Source organism: Mesitornis unicolor, unplaced genomic scaffold, assembly GCF_000695765.1.
Source record: "Mesitornis unicolor isolate BGI_N332 unplaced genomic scaffold, ASM69576v1 scaffold3433, whole genome shotgun sequence".
Taxonomy (NCBI): domain Eukaryota; kingdom Metazoa; phylum Chordata; class Aves; order Mesitornithiformes; family Mesitornithidae; genus Mesitornis; species Mesitornis unicolor.
In genome coordinates, this window is record NW_010175277.1 from 52,027 (window position 1) to 76,868 (window position 24,842).

At 40.1% G+C, this 24,842-nt stretch overlaps 2 protein-coding genes across 2 annotated transcripts in view; one reads left to right on the forward strand and one right to left on the reverse strand.

The window, feature by feature from the left end:
• Positions 1-9,310, forward strand: part of LOC104538205 (dynein heavy chain 8, axonemal-like) — a gene marked incomplete at its 5' end in the record, with an annotated part of 60,691 nt that extends 51,381 nt beyond the window's left edge. The window contains 3 exons of the mRNA XM_010181324.1: positions 1,977-2,185; positions 7,040-7,261; positions 8,602-9,310. Of these exons, the coding sequence (XP_010179626.1) occupies positions 1,977-2,185; positions 7,040-7,261; positions 8,602-8,820 (650 nt within the window). The remainder of the gene's footprint in view (positions 1-1,976; positions 2,186-7,039; positions 7,262-8,601) is intronic.
• A 3,350-nt stretch (positions 9,311-12,660) lies between these two features.
• Positions 12,661-24,530, reverse strand: MURC (muscle-related coiled-coil protein). The gene is made up of 2 exons (XM_010181323.1): positions 24,108-24,530; positions 12,661-13,323 (listed from the first exon to the last, which is right to left on the reverse strand). Exons 1-2 carry the CDS (start codon positions 24,516-24,518, stop codon positions 12,661-12,663), a joined length of 1,074 nt encoding a protein of 357 aa, XP_010179625.1. The 5' UTR covers positions 24,519-24,530.
• Positions 24,531-24,842: the final 312 nt, after the last annotated feature.

A 24,842-nucleotide genomic window follows, 5' to 3' on the forward strand; every position in this document is an offset into this window, starting at 1 on the left:
TCCCAACACCCACAGATCTCATTCAGTGCTGAAATTCAAGCACTGTATGCCTACTGCCAGAGATGACACCCACTCACTAGGAATATTTATGCAGCTCTATGGGCAAGGCCAGAACTGTGAACATAGCTCATCCTCAAGAATTCTCTGGCTTAGTCTCCTCAGCAGCTGTTCTGAGTCATAACGGGCAGACTTCCTAAGAGATTTCACCATGCTTCAGGGCAGAGGCTGGTTATATCTCCCTATTTGAAAAGCTCCAGCCTCCCCTCAAGGATAGAGAAGGAAATATGGCTCTCTCACAAACCTTGTTGCAGAAGAAAGTTGGCCTGAAAAGGACGGACCAGAGATGAAAGAGTTATTTCTTTCTTAGTTCAGATGGTAGTGATCTGCAGGACTCAAACAGGATGCTCTTCACTTGTTCTCTGCCCTGACTACAGTTGCTCCAAAGTTGAAACCAACATGTGTTGCACGAATTTTTTTCACTTTTTCTGTCTCCAGAGAGTGTATGGTTTAATATTGCATTTTTCTAGGCAAAGGGGAAATGACAGAGTGGCTTCTTTCTTAAATGTTGTGCTCATGGTTATATATTAGAGAAGATTTATACCCTGAGAGAATGTTTATTAATTGTGTTATAGACTCTTAGCTGTCCCTAAACTTGATTCTGAACCTGACTATGAAGCCATTACAGGGAATGGGACATCGGCAGTATTTTTTAATATTTGCAGTTTTGTAAAAGTTGATGATTTTATAATTATGATGATTTTAGCATTTGTTGCACAAAAGGAGGAACACATAAATGAAAGCAGGTCATTATCTGCCAGAAGAAATTGAAGTTCATTTGTCATTGCTATGTAGTAGAAAGTACCAGATTTTCACACACTGTTACACAAGTGTTTAGTTTGGCCGCTGTGTTCTTCTAAATTAAAAACTGGTGTTTGGTTTCTGGATATTCTTCTCCTTTCCCTGACCTGGAGATCTGCCAACCTCAATGAGTGAAGGGATTTGAAATGCTTACTTATTACAGGCCACATTTCCATACAGGTATGTTTGGATGGGCCACTGCGATTCCTGTTAGCAGTCACCCAGGTCACTTCTTGTTCCTTTCCATTGTCTGTGGTGGAAGCCACCTAATTCTGTTTGGTATTTCATGTACGCCTTGTGGCAGTTACAGCAGTTGTGTGTATGTTGAGACATTGAACATTGGTATTACAAGAACATTTAACCAGAATGGGGACTACCGGACCAGTTTCTATAATTTAAAATATTTTTAGCTGGAATAGAGGAGATACCCTGAGGCATAGCTATGTGCCAGCTCTCAGTGCTATTGACAGTACAAACTGATAAGATGTAGGAACTTCTGGCACATGGAATGGTGTCACTGAAAATTCACTGTCTGAATAAATGCCAATATTTTAATGAAGGCAACAGTACTATGCATGGAATAAGTGAGTATGCACTGTCACTGAAAAAAAAAACCTTGCCTCTAGCTTTATTGTACGTACTTCTTTCCCACTGAGAATCTTGATAAAGGAAATGTACAAAGCTATCATTAATAACAGTGAATTTAATGAATATATGCTTAGGATATAGATGAGTTACACAGTATATCTCTATCATTGATCATGTATGTAGGAACCATTACAATATATTAGAAAGTTTTAAATGATTAATCACATTCTAAACACAGTGAATACAGAGAGTATAAATATTGTGTGTAGGGAGAAAGAGTTGTTTAAATTGTTTTAAATTTCTGATCAAAACAGAAGAAGAAATATCATTTATCTTGTCACCTTTAGCTTTGAATTAAGTCTTATAAGTTTGAGCAAATTAACTGCAAACTGATAAGACTTCAGTGCAACAGATGTGCAATTAAGGCACAACAAAAGAGAGTTTATTAGACTCAGAATGTCATTTGGAAGTTTTAATTGCCTTTGCAAGCTAGGGGAAAGTTCATTCTGAATGTTTTACTTATCTTCCAGGAACCATAATTATGTCAGAAGAACTGCAAGATGCTTTAGATAACATGTATGATGCTAGAATTCCAAAACTATGGTTTAGGATTTCTTGGGAGTCAGCTACTTTAGGATTTTGGTTTACTGAGCTTCTTGAAAGAAACCAACAGTTCAGCAGTTGGCTGCAGGATGGACGACCAAACCAGTTCTGGATGACAGGGTTCTTTAATCCACAGGTAAGATTGCCAGATTGATTTTTCTAATTCCTATGTAACAGTTAAATTAGACCTTGAGAGAACGTCAACTGGACTCAATCGTGATTATAATATAGTCTAAATTCAATTTTTTGCATAAATGTACGTTAAAGTAACTTCAATATCTATTCAAGAAAAATTTGCTAGACCAAAATAAAGTTAGTGAAGTAATAGAATGCATCTTCTGGTGGCTTTAATTATAGTGTGGAAATTGGGTAAATACATCTTTCCACGTTTCAGTGTTAGCCTCCATTTTCCCCTTCTCTGTAATCTCTTTTTCATTCGTTTTATGAAGATTCTTTTGAGTACAAAACAAGGTAAGTTTCAAAACTTGGACATAGGAAGAAGAGATTTGGACTTGGCTCTCAATCCTTGCAGATCAGTCCCTTGAAAAGGAAGGTTTGTTATTTATACCACCCCAGAATTGTGCCAGACTTAGTCTGCAGAGAGATATTAAAAAATACAGCCTCTCGCCTGCAATGATCTAAAATAAAAACCTGGCACAAAATGAAACAGAAAAAAGGGAACAGCTGAGAACAGAGTTAAAAGAAATAAAGTATACATACCTAGATGAGATGTAATTTCTTTGCACAGCTATCCACATTCATTAAACCTTTTTATGATTCACAGATGTTTGTGGGAAGTGCGAGTTGTGGAAGTGAGTCATTGTGAGAGTATCCAGCCAACAGGTTTCTGTGAAGTCTTAGCAAAAAGCGATTTTAAAGATCTATTTTAATCTCAGTACTTGTTAGCAATGCAAAAGCTAGCTGAAACAGCTGCCTAGAATAGAGAAAGCAACAGTGGCAAATATTCTCTAGGACTACTGCTGGGAAATGTCCATCTATCATCTATCCCGCCTGTGTCAGTTGTCTGCTGTTACCACTTTATAACATAGAAGTGTGCTCACAGAATCCCTGAGCAAAGGGTTCCCAAGCAAAAGTATGAAGGAGAGGAGAAGGAGTTTTAATAAAATGATCATGCATACACACATGCTTTGATAGTGGCACTCTAAAATATTTATAAGTCATTTTTGCAATGATCAGGCTGGATACAACCCTAATAGGCTTTTGGTTTTGTTAGTGTCTGCTTTTGCACTACAGATGAGCAAGATCTGATACAGATTTTGTACTGGCCACTTTAGCTGTCTTTTTTGTTCTTTGGAGTTGTGTCAGTTCTTAAATTTTTCCAGCCCAAATTGGGCATCCTACATTTTTTTGGTTCTATACATCTGGATGTCCCAAAACAGCTGCCAAATAATCAGAATAAATTGTCACCAAACAAGTTGTGTTTTAATAGACCATAGTAAGTGAGAAGGTCTTCAGAAATACAAAAATTAAACACTTAATAACATGTAGTTCTAAAAGTCCCTAAATACATAATGTGCAGAGAAAAAAAACAACCCTGAAAGAGATGTGCTTACCTGATCTAAAATTTTATTTGTGCTGACAATCACAAGCTAAGGGAATCAGGTGGTTATTATTATAATCTCTATTTTCTGTATCCTAGGTGTGGGAGTGGCTCATTCTACAAGAAATTCACCTAAGCAAAGACTCCTTTTCTATTTAATGAACTATTATTATATTAATTTATTTTATATTAATTAATTAATTGATTTTCATCTTCTCAAGCAAGTTGAGGTGATGAAGTATTAGTGCTGCAGTTCTAATGGGTTGTTTGTAACACCTGAGAAATTGTCAGAAAAATCCTTTTATTTGTGAGATAAAATGCAGCTCCTAAGTAGTTTGTAATTTGCCTGCTTCCGCAGATCTCACTGTTTGCTTTATAGTCAATGGATGAATGCCATGGGTAACACAAGACAATAAAGTAGATTTATGACACTGTGAGAATGAGGCATTCTGGCAATAAAAAATATAAGACCTGACTCTGCCTTCTCTTGGACTGTTTATGCACTAGCATAAATTCAGTAATTTCCCAGAAGTTAATCTTCGTTTATAGTGATACAAATGAGAGCAGGCTCAGGCTTCTACATGAAAGAAACCTGATTTCCCATGTGTGTCTGCATTGGGCCAAGATAACTGGGGTTAACAAAACAAGAAATGCCATGATTTTTTTTCTCTCCTGGAAGTTAATCTGATGTCACTGGATGCTTTCTGCAGAAAACCTGACACTATACGTGTCTCAATTCTGTTTCCCAACTTCCATATTGTGGCTGATACTCTTTTATTGTTTCCTTATTTGCATCTCTGTATCCAGTTGCTGCCGCTTGTCCTTTATATGGATTTTAAGCCCTGTGAGGTAGAACTATATTTCTGATTGTATAGTACTTAGTATGATGAACTCTCAGTCATTTCTAAGACCCTTAGAAGCCAAAGCAATGTGAATACTAATAAGAGTATGAAGTACAATGTCTCCACTCCTCAGTGCCCACTTAGTTCTAGTAAACCTGCCTTAATTTGCTCACTGTAGAAATTGCAAAGTAAGCAACAAACAAGGAACCTGCTAGGCAAGGTAAAGGAGAGAATATGATTGTGAAACCAATAGACTTTAATGATTTCCATACTTCATAGCCTCCATGGATGCTTACTTCTCACCCACTACAAAGTTCATAGTTAGTTAGTTGCCTTCTGTTAGAAGGCAAAGGGACAAAGATTTAGCAGGCTTCAGTGAACAGCCCAGGGAGGAGTTCAGGAAAAGGCAAGGGATGAAAGAATAAATAATTTTCCCTGTTTCTGAAATCTCAGAATTGTCCCTCCAAAAAGAAAACCCCAACCCCAACCAACCAACCAAACAAAATATGGCAAAGATTACCAGAAATGAGAACAAAAATCATGGCAATTGGTCCATTACGTCCCTGACAGAAAGTTTTGGGGGGAGCCAAACCCTCAGCCATACCGCAGCACCTCAAGCCACTTGAATCTTTCTTGCTGTTTATTGTGCCATTTGCCTGCTCTGGGACACCCAGCTGAGGCTCCAGCTCACAGCTGTAGTCTTTAAACACTGTCTAAGATTCATTCAAATGAGCAGAGAAGTGTTACAAGTTCCCTTAAAGACAGCATATAGGTCCTGCCATCTCTGTAAGAGTAGTCTGCAATCTAAATCTTATCTCTGAAGACAACTTACAGCTCTGAGCTTACTTTTATCCCAGTGTTTCCACAGTGCCTTTGAACTGATTCCCTTAATACAGTCATTGCTCTGTCCTGTCCTCTTCAGGCTCTTCTGTCTTTAATATTTCAGTTTATCTGGGATCCAGTAGCCTCTGGGGCCTTCTGGCAGTGAACACTTGGTGTATTTTAAGCTATTGGTAGTAGCATGTTTCTACAAATTAAAATTCTACAAATTAACTACAAGGATTCTGCTTTCAGTTAATGGCATTTCTGATAAAAGAACTTGGCCTTTAATCCTGTCTCCCTTAGCTATATGCTACAGTTCTCAGCTACTTCAAATGCAATTACAATTATCTGTGCTATCACAAAACCTCTTTAAAACACTTGTCCTGGGGTCTCTGGAATGATATTAATGGGAAGCAACCAATGTCAGTGGACTGAAACATCTGAATTCATGAATGTCACCTCACGTTCTCATAATTTGAAGGGCATTGTGTAGCTATGACGTGATTAGCACACGCAGCAAGCCTTCCAGTCCCAGCAGCCAGAGATTGACCCCCTGCATTGGGGGTTGGTCAGTAGACCAACGTGCTAATGTTTCCACATCTGCCTTTTTCCCCATTCATGTGGTTCTAACAGTAGCTCAACAGAGCATCCTGCACTGTGAAAGTGAATAAAAATAAAAAGCTTGTTCAATTCACTCATTGCTCCTGATTTTGTCCTAGCTGTGCTGTTGGCAATACCCACCTTTGTGTTCTGCACGTGTCTCTATTTCCCACCTCTATCTCCACATACTTTCTTTCTCTGTTCTGAAATCTGTCCTGAAACTCCTTCCTTCCTTATTATCCTTCTCAGTAAATGCCTGTTGCTCTTGCATCTTCAACTTCTGTGTTTTATTATTTTGCCCCATGTCTATGCAAATGGGTTTCCATAGAGTAAGATAAGATGTGCATCCACAGCACGCCCACTGGAAGTGCAAAGCAGTCTACCCTCCTGTCTCTTAGGTCTAAGGTACTTCCCATGGACTGCGGTGTGTGTGCACATGGCAGTCGGCTGTATGAGAGAAACCAATCAGGATCTTCAGCCTGGCTTGTCTTGTGACAACTTGTAACCGTATTGTGAGATTGTAGCTCTTCAGAGAGTCACCTTCATTCTGTGTTGCTGAAGTGCTGTGAGCTTATTTTGCTGGTGCCTACAAAAGCACACTATTGTAGTATGTTAAGGCTTTGCACTGAGCAAAGTGACAGAGGCATTTCACTATTTAATTGCATGATTCCACTTTTTACTTCCTTTGTGTTCTGTAAAAGGCTTCATGATTTGTTCACTGAAAAGTGTTTTTGCAATGTTGGTATAAGAAAAGGTGAGTAATATAGCACATGAAATACCAGTGTTATTTGTGGCTTAGCAATTATCTCTATTTGGAACCTCACAAAACACATTAATCTGGCAGATTTCTAAGTGTCTCTTCATCTGGCTGGTTGTAAAGTAGGCACGTAAGGTGAGTTATACATGCAACTTCTGATATGTTAAATAAGCCAACTTAGTGGCTTCTTAGCACCAACACATGCACACCAAGTGTATAAGAATGCATGATACTGGGAAAGTATAGGAAAGCACTAGATTTACACTACTGAATTTGTTTTTATATGTACGTGAGATTCTGTGGGATGAGTTTTTTTTAGTGCTGATGTCACTTATATGGGAAAAAAGTTGGAAATATATAAATTCAAAGTTTTTTAAAAACCCTCTATGTCATATTCAATCTGCTTAGGGATTCCTAACTGCTATGAGACAAGAGACAACTCGCATGAATTTAGCAAAAGGGTGGGCACTTGACAGTGTTGTTTTACACAATGAAGTGACCAAGATGATGAAAGAAGATGTTACTGGCCCTCCTCCTGCTGACATTGGTGGGGTTTACATATGTGGCCTTTTCCTCGAAGGAGCAGGTTGGGACCGCAGAAACAGTAAGCTGGTCGAGTCTGCACCAAAGGTAAGGATCAAGTGAGCATGACTGACTGTGGCATGATATGGTGTGCTCAGAGAATACCAGAAAGAGTGCTGAGTGCCTGCAGCAGTGGCTTCACAACAGGTTTTAAGAAGTTAAATCACTAGCAAGGCTGGGAAGAGGACAGGGGATGAACCTACCAGAACTGAATGCAAAGGCTTCTGTCAGAAAATGAATTCGGGATGTGCCACACTAGAGCAGACCAGATGCTGGGCTTCTTGGCTTCAGTGGGCTCAGAAGCAAAGCTATGTTTGAATAAAATTGTTTCTATACATAATCAGCCTTCTTTTGAATGAGCAAGTGGGACCCTATCACAGCTTCCAAAGCCCAGGACTGGGTTTGATGACAGCTGCTGCAGGGGTCAGTGTTTGGATGACCAGAAATCCCTGGCATTTGTTCTTGAATAGGGGGAAGAGTACTAGTTCTGGGCTTATGCTCAGTTATCCATGCATGGAGTTACTTTTTAGTGATGTGACTAGGCAGACTGAAAACCCGGCTATGGAGCAGTGATTAGATGCTGTGGTCACTGCTCAGGGAAAGCTGCCATTGACTTTTTCCAAACCAGTGTTAACTGTCCTGGAATGGGAGTTGAGGTAATTCCTCTCTGTAGGTAAAACACTTCTGTGTCTGGCTGAGAGCAAACTTCTCCAAAACAAACCTTGCCAGCTGTAGCTTCTGGTGACAGCTGTTGCCTGGTTTGTCAAATGACACTTTCAAACATGGAGTTTATACAAGTGCTCTGGAGTGTTCAGTGAGCCTCCATTGTTATTCTTGGGTTTGGGTCTTTCACCCCTGCCAATGAATACTTTATATTGCTGGAAGATCTGAGGTGTTCTAGTCTGGATAAGGACCCAAGAGACAACTTGGATCTTTGAAGCTCTACTGCTGGGAGCGAAGAGCTAACAGAAAGGCTTGCTAAATACAGCTTGCCCTGTGTAGCTCCAGTCCTGCCATTCAGCGAACAGGAAGTGGGGAAAGAACAGGGCACAATAGCCAAAAGGGCAAAGGATGGGAAAAAAACCAAAGGTCTCTCCCTCTCCTAGAACCACCCTGTTGTTTTTCCATCTACTTCCATGATATGCAGTTTTCCAGGTTTCTGCTGCTTTTTTTTTCTTTTCTTCCAGTCTCCCTGAGCTGCCACTGGCTTAAAGTTAGGGTCTATGTAGTAGTAAGCACAGGACTTGTGTTCTTGTGCGTACCTCTGCTGAGACACTGGTGCATTTGCTGAAGGCCATTACTACTGAATGCAGTTCTAGCGTTTGGAGTTCAGACACCATACCCTGCTTCTCTAATGCTGAGCCCTACCTTTCTTTTAATATTTTCAGGTGCTCTTCACAAGTCTTCCTGTAGTCCATGTGTATGCTGTTAGCACAACAGCACTACATGATCCAAAGAAGCAAGAAGGAAGTGTGTACTGCTGCCCTGTCTACAAAAAGCCTCGGAGAACAGATCTGACATACATTTTCTCTTTGTATCTGAAAACAATGCAGAATCCTGATCACTGGACTTTACGGGGAGTTGCACTGCTCTGCAATTCAAAATAAGGACACACAGATAGCTGTGAAGAAGGAACCACCAAGGAAGATTAATCTGCAGCCAGTAGGACTTCTGTTGTTGTTGGCAAAGTGGTGGCTACCTTCTCATAGCGGTATGGGAATTAACAAGTGACATACAGAGATTGTGTTAATTACACATAGATCAGTTTACTCTGTTCACAGAAAAAACCTAAATGTATTTAACCTAGGAATATCAGAGGGAAAACAGTTGCAGATGTAAAATTTGACAACTGTTATAAAGCAGAAAATATAATCAACTAGCTTGCTCATGATGGAAATGCTAGGAACAAAGTGCTTATGATAGTCACAACTGCTCTAACATTTGTGGTGGTTCTTTTGTAGATGTTGTCTTTTCTTAATACAAAACTTCTTCATAATATAAGTCTTTTTAAAGTCAACTTTGTAGTTAAAAATTTATCATCCATAGCATTATTAAAGCTGTAATGAAAACTGAATTAAACATATGGTAAAACTTTATGTTTATCTGGTGTATTCCAATGCACAGTTCCTTTGATTTTTGCATTTGTAAACTTACTGGGTGGTTTTACAAATAGATGTCACCGTTTCATTGAATAGTCACTTGTTTGTGCAAACAACCATAGAAGTTATACAAACAGGCATGTTTATCTTTGCACAAGTAGCGGCCTTTGCACACATTAACTAATTTCTAAACCTATATCCCATCATAAGGAAGATGTGTGCATCCTCCATTATTAGCAAGAAAAAAGTTCTGAAACTCTTAGAGTAAACGCATCTGAACACCAGTTTGGCTCTGTCAGTATTTGCTCTGTTGGTGTTAGTACCTGAATCCTGCAAATTCAAACCTCTTATCCTGTATTTTGCATCATTTTGGTTAAAAAATAGTAGAAGACACACAGACCATTTCTGGGAGTGGATTCACCTGAAATGGCTGAAGTAATTTTTGTTTGTTACCACCATTGCTGTCTGCCCTGCAATTGAAGGGTGATTGCTACTTCTTTTTTGATAGACACAGCTATTGGCAGAAAACATGTTTGGCTTTTTTCACTAGCACAAAATCAAAGCAAAAGAAATTGCTGTTGGCCGATATGAAAGAAGGACTTGTGGTGAATGCTTTGTTAATCACCTTTTTTCTCCTTGTAAACACTTTCCATTTTTGTATAAACACTTCCATTTCCTTTCAGCTGGCATCTAAGAAAGTTGTTCATCCTTTCCCACACCCAGTTTTACTCTGCAGTTAGCAATTGCAGGGCTCTTTCCGTGAGGAAGTTTGATATTCACACTTCCACCCACAACCAAGCAGAAAGTGCCAGATTTGTTCTTGGAAAACAGAGCAGACAGGGACAGGTCCTTTTCTCCCACTGAGCTGGGAGCAGCACTTGTTTCACACACAGTGCCGGTGAGATTATCTTACTAAGTGAAACAACCTGTTCCAAAAATATACACCAGGCCTCCCTGCAGTACAGCTGTACAGCAACCAATTTCATTGAGAATTTTGTTTCTAAGGAGAGTGAAGGACTTGGCTTCAAGATCGTTGCTTTTGGAAAATATGAAAAAGATACGAGGGACTTCAAGCAGGAAAAGGCTGTGCTATTGTATAGAAATTGAGGTTGTTACCCATCATGTTCTCCCCTACCTGTATGAGGAGATATGGAGCAAATTAACTTTGATCTCTTGGTATGTGTACAATTCAAGTCAGTAACAGTGATAATAACTTAGAATGAAGAGCGTACATTGAGATACTTTGCGCACCTGAAGAACTCACTACTTTCTATGAAGCCATCCTTTGAACAATTGAATTTAGAAGTAAACATTAAAAAACCCATACCTGATATAGGTTATATGCAGTGCTACATGATAAGCTCCATGGAAACTGCATCACTTCCTTTCTTTATCAAGTAAAATGAGAACATTAAATGCTATATAAAGAAAATCTAGAGGCAATTATGTTCTAGCACTTAGTGTTCTGCTGTGTAAAGATGCACAGAAATAGCTTATTTGAACTTTGAAATCATACAGTGTTTCACTGAAGATAGCTACAGTTTTATACAGGACTGGAATAAGAACATACAGTCACCTGGTTGCAGAAAAGACTTCCTATAACAAGTAAAAAAAAAACCAAACAAACAAATCCTCCAAACTATTCTATAAGCAAAACCTTTTATTCTTTTTACATGTACATTGGAGATGTACAATTTACTGTTGAAAGAAATGTCTTCCTCTCTTGCCCTATCCTGCCCTTCCATTCAGTGGAGTTGCTGCTTCCAACCTGACGTTAATTTGATTTGAAATGTCACTGACATAGTGTAACATTGACCTTCCCCAGCCAGTGTTCCTTAGTTGCTATTGCTAAAGCTGTTTCACTTCAAATGTGATCCACCCCCGACTAAATGAAAGAACTAGCAGGCAGAATATTTGAAATCAAAGTAATTATATTTAAATTATAGATGAACAATTAGCTGGGAGTCCTCAAACAATGTACATAGATAACCAAGTTATGCTCTGCTGTTAAAATGAATCTGAGATATTAAATACAATCATACAGCTTTTGGCAATATTGTACAAGTTTCACACAGATAGTAATGACTAACATTGCTTTAAATAAGTGCTTTGAAGGCAACTCTGTTGAAGAATGAAGAGAGCAACAGTCCCGCACCCCATGTCAGCATAGTGGTCGTGTTTACAAACATATCTGATGTCAGGGCTCTGGCTCCTGAGTGTTGCAAATAAACAGCATTCCATACTCCAAAGGGTGTCCGTCTCATAATCCCTGAGGCTGTGGCTGGTCAATAACAATGATAGGAAACAGAGAATTGAGTTATGGATTGGCCCTGTACATCAGAGGCTTTGTAGAATAGATTTTAATTGCAGTGAAGTTCAGGAAAAGCACAGAGAATGAAAAACAAAATAGTTCCCTTGTCCGGTCAGTTATGTTCATGAGCCCTATGATCCTCTGGATAGGGCATCAATTCTTTAAAAGATCTCAAGTTGAGTTGCAATATTCTAATTTTTCCTCTATCCAGAACCCATGCATTAACCTTATTTCTCTCTTACTACTTCATACGCTTGCCTTTCTCACAATTGCCTTTTCATAACATGAACACGATACCTCAATCTCTTTTCCTCCTGCTATTCCATAATGTGTCTTCTGCTTTTTTATACTTACTCCATAAGTGCAGAAAATTCATTGCTTACATACATTAATCCTTCCTCTTCCAGAACTCTGGAAATAATCTTTAATCATTTCAGGAGCTTTCCTTCTCCATTGAGAAGAAGCACAGTTTACTCAAAACCCTATAACTCCTGCCACATTTTGTCACACCCTGAATAAAGCAGGAATTTCCTCTTTCTGCTGTTTCAGTGAGGGCCCTTAAATGAAAAGTTTTGTATTGCTGAATGAACATTTTCCATAGTTCTTCCTCTTGCTAATATGAAGTAAAAGCTTTGTTCTTGTTTTCTGATTAGAGGAGTTGGTATAAGATAATGGAAAAATGTTTTTACGCTGTTGTACATAAAACTAAAGAGAGTGATTAGACTATAAAGTGACTGCTAAATCAATCCTGAAAATACAGCAGATTTCCAGCTCCCTTTGACATACGAGTTCCATTTGGCTTCACGATGGCTATGGACACACTGCAAGACAGAGGGGGAGCCCCTTCATTCTGTTTGCATGGCTTGGCTTTTGTCAGGAAGATGACACTACAGACACCCACGTAAATGGCAGAACACCACCAACACATGTTTTGTGATTGAATACAAATTCACACATTTTTCTAAAGCTGAGTGAATACCATACTGTGTTACCTCTCATTCAGTGAGGATAGTGTGGTGTGTTTGCTAATTGATTCCTTATGCAGATTGCTTTAAGTCTAGCAAAGGGACATCATCACTTCCTCCTCCTCCTCCTTCTTTTCCTTCCTGCTTAAAAGTGATTTCTGGGATTGACACTCCTTTTTCAGTTGACTGGGAAGCACCTTTTGTTGCACCATTCTTGTCTTTCTTTACCTTAGTGATCACTTCTGTGTAAGAGATTTCTTCAGTGAAGGGCTCTGCTGACGCGAGCTCCGTGGCAATGTGCACACCAGCTTCCTGGATCCCCTCCTCACCTTCGGCTCCTGTTCGCTCCTTATTCTTTTTATAGATCTTAAACGTTTCCTTTGTTGGGGCAGCTTGTGAAATGCTTTTCTTGAACCTCATCCCAGATTGTCTCAGTCTTTCTCCTGACTGCCTGATCCTCTCTCTCCTCTCAGGGGTCACTATTCTAGTTCGAAGCCTGTTTACCTTCTTGCCAAAATTTTGTCTCGTCTTTTGGATATTTTCCCTTGAAAAGGCCTTTCTGATATCATCTATGCGCCTCATGCCTGATTTCCTGAACTGGGCTGCTTTGCTTTCTTCAATATAATATTCTTCATCAGAAGACAGATCATCAGGTGGGAAGAAATCATCCTCCAGAGTTTCACCGGCTGTTCTCTCTTTGATAACAGAGAGAGATGAAGGACACTCAGTTTCCTCCTGTGAATGAAAGCAGAGAGTCAACTTCCAGCAAGTGCGTTTTACAAGGACAGCGATTCAAGTGTTTTGTTTGTTGGCTTGTAGTTATTTAATTAATGCTAACTGAAATACCATCTTGTAACAAAGTAAGGTATCACAGAACCATAGAATGGTTTGGGCTGAAAGGGACCTTAAAGATCATCATCATCAGTCCAACCCCCCTGCCATGGGAAGGGACACCTCCCACCAGACCAGGTTCCTCAAAGCCCCAAGTTTGTTGCTTAGTGTCAGCGTATCACTTCTGTCTAGTGATATATATCTATACACTACTAGTGTATGCGGAGTAGAAAACCCATAACTTGTAGCAGGTGTATGAGATGGACAATATCAGCCCCTTCTTCCCTCCTAACTATTCATGTGCACTCCTGTGTTCTCCCAAAAGAAGAAGGTATTATTATCTTGATGCAGAAAGTAGGAAAGGCTTTAGAAGTTGTGAACCCATTAAGTTTGGGTCATTCTTACTGAATATTTCGCTATGAACTTATTTCAGTCCAAAAAGATGCCTGTCATTTTTCACTGTGACTCATTAGCAGAAAGTCATGTTTAATGTTATTTTACAGAGCACTAACAATATGTAAGATAAAACACATTAAGCTATTTGGCAAATAAAGCCCATTTAAGAGTCCATCATCATGCCTTGCCTTCATTAAAATCCCTCTAGTAAAATAGTTCTTAATGCTTAGAAAAAATAGGAACGAATTATAGTGCATTGATTACAGCAGAACGTTATTCAACTTATCTGTCAAAAGCAGCAGGAACAAAAGTACAATGCTTTGCTAATAATCATCTTCATTAACATGTGCAAATTAACATTAATTACGTAAAGACTTCTATATATAAACACAATCCCTTCTTTTCTGAACATGAACTAAAACACAGCTGGATAATAATTCCTCAAAGTTTGCAAATTATAGCCCACTCCTTCAGCTGAAATGGTAACAAAAATGTTTCCAGAATTACTGTTCTGAAATTTCAGTACATACAGACATGAATACTATATGGTGAATAGGGTATGCTGTTCATATGAAGATTTCTTTTAAAAAGGGAGAAGGCAGAGAGACTATTTTCTCTGTAATGTTTAAGCTGTCTTCCTTTGGAAGAACAAGTTTTTCTGCACTTTTTGTCAATTGTTTGCCAGATTTTTACTGTATTTATCTTTATAGTCTATTACCTAAAGAAGAGGATGCTTTAACTTTCACACACGTGTGTTAGAATCAAGACTTATGAACAATAATGTGTGAGAAGAAGGCCTTGTAGGCAAGATGCAGAAACCAGAGCTGCAGGTCCTGAGGAATATTATTCATTCTGCTACAGACCCTGACAGGGATCTTTGCAAATCTCTTATTTTCTCTTTGCCCTTGGTTTCTGCACACATCTTGCAGCAAGGCTAAAAATTAGTGAGAGTTTCTATCTCGTCCCAAGATTTCTGGACAGAAGATGTTACCAAAGTGAAAAGTATTAGTGAAACTGGCCAAAAAAAGAAGACAATCATGTGCCAGAACGAGAAACCAAGAAACAAATCTATGGAAGCTGAACATTTCCCTTCCCTTTCATCACTCCTCCTAGATGGAGGTGCACCTGGAGAGGGTGCACCCTGCAAAGTATGCTTGTTGGCCATAATCTGAGCAGGTACTCCACCACTCAACACGCTGAAAATAGACCTGAACCTTTCAAAACAAAACAATTTTTTTTCCTTCTCCTCCAAGAAAAATGTTAGGAAATCAGTCATATAAGTGGTTGATTCAGAAGTTGTGTTGTTTTAGTGCAAGTGTAGCATATACGCTTACATTATAGACCTCCTAGCTTCTCATCCTTACACAGCCTCTTCCCAAACATGTAAACATTTGGGCATTTTCCACCAATTTGAGAAGGAAACTGAACTCAGACATGAAGAAATAAGCTCTCTGCTGAGGAGCCCACTGTGTTGTGAGTCATTCCGTCTGTCCTCCCAGATGACCTCTGTCCTCAGCAAACACACCAGTAGCTCAGGTACCTTGCTTGTAGATCTGAACCCAACGCTTTTGGCAGGTACCAGGGCTGCTGAAAAGAGGGGAGCTGTGTTATGAATACGTATAGGAGGGAAGAGGGGAGAAAGGAGCCAGATTAGATGTTGCATTGTTGAAAGTGGAAGTATTTTGGAAAAATGCATGTATGCAGATGGAAGTAAGGTCTGGAAGGAGAAAGGCTTCAGGTTCTGTGGTAGCAGAGGAAGGACCAAAGGCACTGGTTGCAGTGATAAGGGGAAAACCTGGAGAACTTTGCAGTTCAGTGACGCAGAGAGAGAAATACAGAGGCCACAAAGCTGCTTCCATTTCAATTTAATTCACAATTAGAAGATTTTTTGAAGGGATGTAGTCTGTGTCCTTCATACACTCCTTTTGCTCTGCAAACTTCATCGGCTGCCAAAAATCCAGCTCCTCTGTGCCTACGTGTGAAGGTGCTGACCAGTTTGCAGGCATTGCTGGCATCTTCTGGTCTCACAGAAGGGATTACAGCAGTAGCATTTTTCTCCCATAGGATATAACAGAGCAAGGGGCTAACACATATGCTCCTTAAACCACACAAAGACCAAGTTGCTGACTTTTTTACCTCTCAGAAACCTTAAAACCAGTCAGGCTCTTCTCATTGCTGGGCAGGCAAAGAAGGGAAATGGCAGAGCCAATTGTTTAGTGATGTCTCAGCTATTTTGCTGCAGTTGTGTCCTGGCAAAGATCAGGTCAACTCTAATAGCAGCTTTCTCTCTCACTGCTGAACTGAGGAACAAATAAGCCAAAAGGGCTCCTGGAAGAGGAATGCCAGGCCTCAGCAAGGTCAGTGACGCTGTTCAAGGGAAAAAACGTTATTAAAAAAATTCCCTCACAAACTGGTTAGCTACATCTCCACTGTTTGTCTTTGTAAGCACAGGGGGATCAATAATTAATAGCAGCAGTAGTATTATTTCCATTAAGAAAAGGTGTGTTGCTAATTTAGCGTTCACTGGATTCACTAGATGAAGTAGTGACAGTGTCACTGTGCAATAATACTAAGGCTTTAAGTACATTAACACTTCCAAGATTTTCAGTAACAGTTTTATTATAATGCCATTGAAAAATAATAGAAAACTGGGATATGAGAACATTTTAATGGATGTGGCCAGTTCAAGAGCTTTACTCCCCTTGTCCTTTCATGTTATTTTTGGCACAGGTATTCTGGGTTTGTATTTCAAAGCCCAGATTGGGCTTCTAGAGTTGACAAGGAGAAAAAAAATCATATATATTGTCTTATATGTAAATATATGCTAGAAACACTACAAACCAGTTTTGCATTCTCTTTTCAAATAGCTTCAAAGTGTAACTCTGACAAGCTTTAATAAAGGCAACAGTTATCAGCTCTCAACTATTATCTAATTTCAGTTAAAACTTTATCAGAATAAACCTCTTTAAATTACCATTAAAAACAGATGAAAATAGAACGACAAGATAAATAATTGTATTTTATATATATGAATAAAATCATACATAATCTATATTAAATTATGTATTGTATGTATATATAAAATAAAGACTGAAAATGCTCCTAAAGAAACTGCTAGCAGCATAAGTGGGGAGGAGAGGCAGATGAAACTCCATTACTTGGAGTCATTGTGTTGCACAGGGAAAAGGTCATGGCAAATGGTCTTTCGTCTCTGGGATGTGTGACAGGGAAGGTGCAGGTGATGATTAACACGGGCACAGATGGGACTAGTGATCACCTGACAATTCTAAAGCAGAGCACGAAGCAGCAATGTGGTCGAAGGCCACTCAGCACCCAGGCTGGCGCTGCTGCTGTGTCTATGACAACTGGTGATGTAAATGACTGGCAGCGTATGGGCAGGAAACAATGTTTTAAAAAAAATCCTAGAAATTTGCATGTTAAATGAACGAGTTGTTATTCAAACTGACAGCCAAGGTAAATCACTAAAACATCCCCTGGAAATTGTTCTCTAAATCAATACGAAACCACCGATGAATAACCAATTACAAATCATTCAGTACTTTTACTCATATTCTGACAGAGTGAAGCTTTACAAATCTCAAGCGACCCTTTCATTTTTTTTCTGCAAATATGCCATTTCAAAATTTCTGCCATCAGGCCAAAAAGCTGCTCAGATGAGAGAGAAACAGAATTATTTCAAAAGGGCACCTAAGGGATTTTATCAAGTAAAGATGATGATAGAGAATAAACACTTCAGCACGTAAGACTTTATGGCCAAGTGCTGTTGCTTGTATTTAGAATTATTTTTACATAATGAAAAAGCAGCATGGCCTGAACAGTCAGTCCCCTTCAATTTTGTGAAGCCCAATACACATCCCTTTTCTTTACATTCTGACAGAAATTCATTAATTTAACCAGGTGCATACAATGTGAATAAAGAAACCCAGCTCATTCTCTCATTATCTGACTGCAGCAAGCTATAGGCAGCAAGCAAGCGGTACCCAGTTGTACCACATCACTCTGAGAAACCCTTGGCTCCAGGCCACCACATGCTGCACAAAAAGGACTGCTGCAGCTCCAGGGGAACATTAAAGCTTCACACTTACTTGGCTCTGCTATTGTTTTATAGAGCGAGCCTAGGGAATAGCTCTGCAAGTCAGTCCACAGGTTTGCAATCAAACTGGTGCAATTTCTCACTTCCAATTTATCTGTAGATACCAGCCCTTTGTGAGTGGAGAAGAAAGAGCGATCAAAAGCTGCGATAAGACAAAAAAAATGTTTGGCAATGTTTTGGTTCATTCATTCATCACAAGGTGACTGGTCTTGCAAACTAGCTAGAGCAGGGAAATGCTCTTACGCACAAGTGAAATCCAGGCAGCCACCAGGAGCTGCTGAACTCATCTGCCCAAATAACCATGTCTCCATATGAGCTTGCACTCTTTCAACTCAATGGAAAGAACAAGTACTTATGAGGTAGAAACTGTATCCAGATGTAGATGCCTACAAGAGCTCAGGTGAATCAGGCTCCATATATTTTTCTCTGCTGGTTTGAAGGGAGTCTACAGGCCAAATGCACAAACATCTGCTTTACTGATGTCTGATGCCTGGCATGATGGATCCTGTCCCAAATTCTCAACTTGCTGCTCATGACTTCGCATATCCCTCCCATCTGTGCCTGTGCTGTTCTGATGAACTTTATTCCTGTGCTGAAGGAATAACTGAAAGCTTCAGCAATCTTCAATAGTGATGAGAATACAAAGGTCAATTGTGTGTCCCCAGAGTCAAGTCCACTCCTGAATCTGGGCCTCTGGCGTGAAGGGTATCACTGAAGATACGTGTGTGCCCACAGCAGCCAGCCACAGCTCCTGTCAATAAGTCACTCCAGGCAGCCGCTAGCACCATGGGGAAGAGATGTGACAGCTATGCAATTCCTCTAGTTAGCAGGCCAACCACAAGAAAAGCCCTGAACAACTGCATCCAGTGCAAATGTAAATTAACATCAGTTGTTTCCAGAACTCAATGTTAATAAGTGAAGAAAAATCAATGGTGGCCCTGAGAAGACGACTGCCTGTCCCTTGTGAGGATTACCACAAAGGAACGGGTCTGGAGACTCCAGTTACACCAGATCAATTGGTGTAGCGTCAAGTTTATAATCTGCCATGAACACAGTCCTGTGAAGTATGCAACCTATTTCATTTGAGGAACACAGAAATGGCCCAACAGCTGCTTTTTTATTTTTTTTTTTATTTTATATCCTTTTCTTCTCTTTCCTTGTGAAAATCCCTAGAAATATAGTTTTTCTTTTGCTGGGGTTTTTTTCTTAAAATCACAGGTAATTTATGATCGTCTTGGCTGCCCCCAGTACTTCAGCGCTGGCTTGGCCACTCCACCAGTGGTTGGGCACACAGCATGGGGCCAGCTCAGCACTTTGAACTGAAGGAGCAGCCTTGACACTGCAAACAAAGGACTCTCTGGGGCAATTATTTGGTTTCTTTTATTCTCTGTAATCTCAGCAAAGGCAATTACCTGTCCCAGCTGTAATAATATTTATAAGGCTTATGCCACAAAGCTCCAACAAAGGCCCTGTGTCATTGGGCTGCTGAGGCCTCTGTGTCTGAGGCCTCTGCTGTCACAGGTAGTCAACCCATGCCCTCTTTTTTAAATTAAGTTTTCAGACTCCAACAGCAATTTAGGTTTTCCTCTCTCCCCATCAGCATTAGCAGAAGGCTTCGCCCAGATCCTCATGTCTCCAGGACTAAGAATCTATTTCTGGTTTCTGACCTGAGTTGGCTCATGGACAGCTTACACTCATGTCATCCTTTTAACAATGTTCTTTACTGGAGTCCTCATCCGTATATATATTCTTGCTGGACTAAACCAAGATAGGACCTCCTGGTCTCCTCATTTATGAGGGCACCCATTGCTTTGATTGGCCTGGTAGCTGTTTTCCAAACCTGTTCTACTTGAACAACAACTTACTTCAACAGGGTTGATCAGAGCTGTATGTGGTAGTACAGGTGGGCTCTGAAGTGTGGTGGACAAGGGTACTGGCAGTCTCTCTATCATTTTGGGAAATCTCTTTCCTGTAGCATTTCATGCACACGTATCACTTCTTTTAAGAGCCACACCATGAAGTGGGCTATTAGTCATCTTGTGAGCAATTAACAAACCATTTTCTGTCCTTTCCAAACCATGGGGCCTCAGAAGACAAACTAACAACAAGGGCCTCTGCTAAGTTCAGCAACCGACACTGTGTACACTTAGATTAGCAGCTCTAAAGATGACTTGGTTTCTTGTCTGTACTTCTTTCTCTAGACTGGCTGCTCCTCACTTTGAGCATATTTTTTTAGTATTAACACCTTTTCCTGTGCCAAGATCTTTAATGAAAATACTAAACAGTTGACAAAGAGTCTTAGAAACAAACCCTTTTAGAAACCCATCACAAGCCTCACTTCTCATTTCAACACAATCCACTGTCATCTGTTGTTTTTCCAGATTATCTGTTAAGAGGTAAGCTATCAGATACCTGAACATGAGAACAGCTAGGACCTCTCATGCTCCTATGAAACAGAAAAATGATCAAATATTAGTTACCTAGCACAATCTGCTCTTGGTGAGCTATTCAACTCCATGGTACTAACGATACCATTCTGCAGAGCCCCTTCTGAGTCTGCCATTCTTATGCCCGAATGACATCAGATGAATGACAATAGTTCAGATGGTTTCCTTTGTTTTTTGTTGGTTTTTTTTTTAATAGAAGTGCGACATTTGCTGCCTTTCATGTAATGGTTACTCACAGGTTTTTCTCAGAATAGCTATAATTAAAACAGTGCAGATGGATGGCAAATACAGGTCTTACAGAGCCCATGTTTGCAACCTCATCTCTTGAGCTCGTGACACTCTGACTTTTACTGCCACTTTGGATGGAAATGCTTTCACTTCAGATTTTCAGATTATTGTCTCTATTTCTATCTCACCATTTTTACTGTCCAAGCCATTATGCTGCAAAAGGACAGTGGCCAGGAAAAGCCACTTATATTTTAATTTATCTATGCATAATATCAGCAGCATATGCAAGGCTCCTTCTGCTAGTCTCTCCTTGTGTGTGTGTCATGGAGCAATTGCAAGGCAAACAAACTCATTGTAACATGTCTGTGTACGCCAGTCAAGCCATAGCCTTACTTGGTTTCTGATATGTCCACTGTGACTGTCCACTAATTTTAACTGTCAGACAGCAGTGAGTAAAACAAATGCAGGTGTTCCTTCATAGGAAGTTGCTACTCATTTATGGTGCTTATGTAAAATAATGATAGAAAATAGCCCAGTAAGTGTAACATGGGCTTTCTGGTGCTGATATGCTCACATTCAAAGAAGGACTTGCAGAAAAACAAATGGAACAAGTTCTTTCAGTATTAAAAAAAAAAATCCCCTTAATTTCTGAATAATTTAGCCAGAATGAGTTAAATTGTTAGATGCTCTTTGACTGCAGAGAAATGATAGCTCTCACAGCTGGTTATTCAGACTAACCTGACCAGAAGTGAATAGGGACCTGCACAACCTGTAACGTACTTTGCACCCCCTACTATGCCCTTAGGCACATAGCGAGTCAAAGACCTCACTAGAAACTCTGAAGTAACCTAGCATTTTTAATCATACAATCAGCTTCAGGAAGAGGGCTGCCTGCTATAAATTTTTCCTCAACCATATGGCCCTTTAAAAATGAATGCTATCCATTTCCCTAATCATTATGCTTGTGGATGACCACTTTGTCTCTTTTTAATGCAATAATATTGCCAAACCTTTTCATCATGGCTGAGGTCTCTTGGGATAATCTCCTCCAGCCAATGATCCTTTTCAAGCTGCCTACTCCTTCTATCAATGATAAGATCAAAGCTATCCACTTGAAAGAAAATCTTTAGGATTTAATTGGTGTTTCCCTTTTCCTCAGTTGACGATGTTCTGGCAAAAGTTAAAACTAAACCCCACGTGTGCTCACCCACATCGGCATTCAGTGCTGGCCACACACAGGTCATTGGCTCCATCACAATGTCTCAAATGGTTCATCAGAAAAAAATCTCATTACAGATGAGCTGTCACTCACAAACACCAAGTAAACAACTTGGTTATACCCATTTGTAAGATACAGTGATGGGAGTATGCTGATTCTGTAGCTATTAACAGACTCCCACTCATCGTAGCCAAGCTTCAGTCATTCAGGTCTTGGCACTCCAGCGGTATGTCTACACTGGTGTAAATCAACAGTGTGAAAACCACTGCACTTGTGTGAAAGACACTTTCAGAAGTGATCATATGCCCTAAATCTTCTGGACGCTCTTGGCCACTTTGCATGTTCCAGTTTTTGTGGAGGAATGCAGCTCTCCTCCTCTAGGAAAGTGTTAAATGTCAGGGGATCAGGCTATATGCTCCTCTTCCATGCATGAGGGAAAAGGTTCTTCAGTCTACAAAATGATGGCAGTTCTGAATTACTGTAGGAGGAGGAAGCTAGAAAGACAGCAATCCAAAATGCTGTTTCGCTTCCTGAAAAGTTCTGCCTAAGAGTTAAACATATGGGACATGGTGCAGGTCATTCTTGTCTGGCAAAACCAGCAGAGTTCAGAAGCTCCAACTGAAGGTGATTCTTAGAGAAAGTACACATTGTGAGAGCCTCCTTTTGTATGAAATATTTGAAAATAGCAACAGCTGTTCTTTATAGCTGTGTGTAAACCCATTTCCACAATATTTTACTACACTTTAAATAAATGGCAACTCATGTCTTGCTAGGAGAAAAAATTACATTATGTGATGAATACTGCTCTAAGAACAAACATTTTCAAAGCATTGACTCTGTTGAAACATTATGGTAAAGGCCCATCAATAAAATGGCATTACGCCATTAACCAGGGGAGTCGGAGATATTTGTTACCTTTAGCTGGGAAATGATTTGCAAGTAAAAAGCAAAAGTGCCTGTTTTCTGTTCCATCATGATGGTGCAGCTTGTGATAATTGTAATAATAGGACAAATTGTGCCATGCTTTCTCCTGAATATCCATAGTAAGTCATTCAGTTAGAAAATCTGGGAGGCACAATTTGGCTGCGTGTGGTAATAGCACACCATTAAAGAGATAACATTTCCTACCTTCAGCTTTTATTTTTTCTTAGCTATGTCTTCCCAGCAGGAGAAAATGAAGTAGTTAAGAAGAAAGCTAGATTACGGATAAGAATTTGTCAGCTATATACAGTGGTGAATATACTTAGTGAGACATGCATCTCCATTCATTGCAAGTAGTCTTATTTCTGTACAAACAGCTGCAAGACCAGGGTAAGGCTGGGCAACGGGGGCGCATTTTGTTCCTCATGAGGGCTGGCATTTTCAAGAATGTCTAATGATGAATATGACTCGTTTCAAAGAAGCTTGAGGGACTCTGGTATGAAGGAGAAACTGTGCTTCTGGCAAAAGATTAAACACTCTTACTTTCTATTGACTTGGGGAGCTGGGAAGTTTTGGCAAATGCTAGGATCAGGCCATTAAACGAATGGGTTTCACAGCACTTGCCAGTAATGGCTCTCTACTTGTATGAATGTGGGTGAGACGGTGCCATTTCATGAAACTTCTGTTCAAATACAATAATTTATAAGAACAAAGAACATCCTACAATGAAGTCAGTGAACAAAAGTGCATGATTTGCTTGCCCAACATGATTGGAAGAACAGTGCTGGGTTAAACCATTTGCAAGGCAGAGCATGCAAGATACTATTTGCTGTCATGAAGGGTTTGTGGGTCTGAGCTTTAGTTTGTGCATAGAATGCTATAGACTGAGACAATGAAAAAAGTCCCAATTTGTCAGCAGCATGGAAACCTGGGTAATGCTGCAAGTTAGATGAACCGTATGCTTTGAAATTAGTGTTCCAGGGAGCCCAGAAACACTTTCGCTATTTTGACTTCTACCTAATACGGTGAAAAAAATAACAGGGATGAATGTCAGGCATGGTTTGTATGACAAGATTTACAGGGCCTGCCTCATATTACTTTTGGAGAGGCAACAAATAGTCCTTGTTGATCTGCAGTTAATCTTACACGACTGGCTCAGAAACCTACCAGCACTAATAATAGACCGGCTGTGCTGCCGTCAGTAGGTTCATGCTGAAAGGCACTGAGAAGCAGAACACAATGTTAAAGAAAGCATAAAATAACTCTCGTGTTGGCATCTTTTGGTTCATTAATGGATGCCTACCAGCAGCTACCAAGGAGGTGGCAAAATAATAGCACTACAAGAAATTAGGCTCATGGTTACCTGATAGATTACGACCCGGAATTTGTTTTTCTTCAGCATTTCCACTTGTTTGGCTTCCACCTTCCGCACGCTGGCGCTCTGCCTCTCCACGCGTGCCCGTACCTCCTTTACGGTGGAGCTGACTTTGCGGGTTTTCTCCAGTAACTTGTTCACCGTGTAGCCTGTATTGCCATGAGACTGGGCAAGCTTTAAAATGTCAATCTGTATGGTCTTGATGGCGTTTTCCATCTCCCTGTGCCTCTCCTCTATCCTTTTCTGGCTCGCCTGCACGCTGTCCACAATGTTGGCCACTTTGTCCAGAACTGTCACAATTGTGTAAGCTGCATCTTGTTCTTCTTCCTCTTCGGTGACGCTGGAGAGGCGATTTTGGTGGGTTTTGTCAGCCTCTGAGGTGATTTCGCGGCGATCCATTTTGCCTGCCTTCGGCCGGGTCGGTGGGAGGCGAAGTTTCGGTGATCCTGCCAGAACGATTCTGGCACTGCTGCAGGGAGCCAGGGCGACAGCTGGCCCCGGCGATGCTCAAAGTAGGGCGTGAAACGCCGCTCCTGGAGCTTGGTCAAATAGTTCTGACTACAAAATATCCACACATGATTGTTCGGATACTTTCAGCAACATGAAACCCCCCTAAAATTAGGAAGCAACGTCTGGAAAGGAACATACGTTTAAAGGGTCACGCTTCTGTACTGATGAAGTTATTAGTGTTAATCCAGGAAAGTTAAGTAACTTACTAATTAA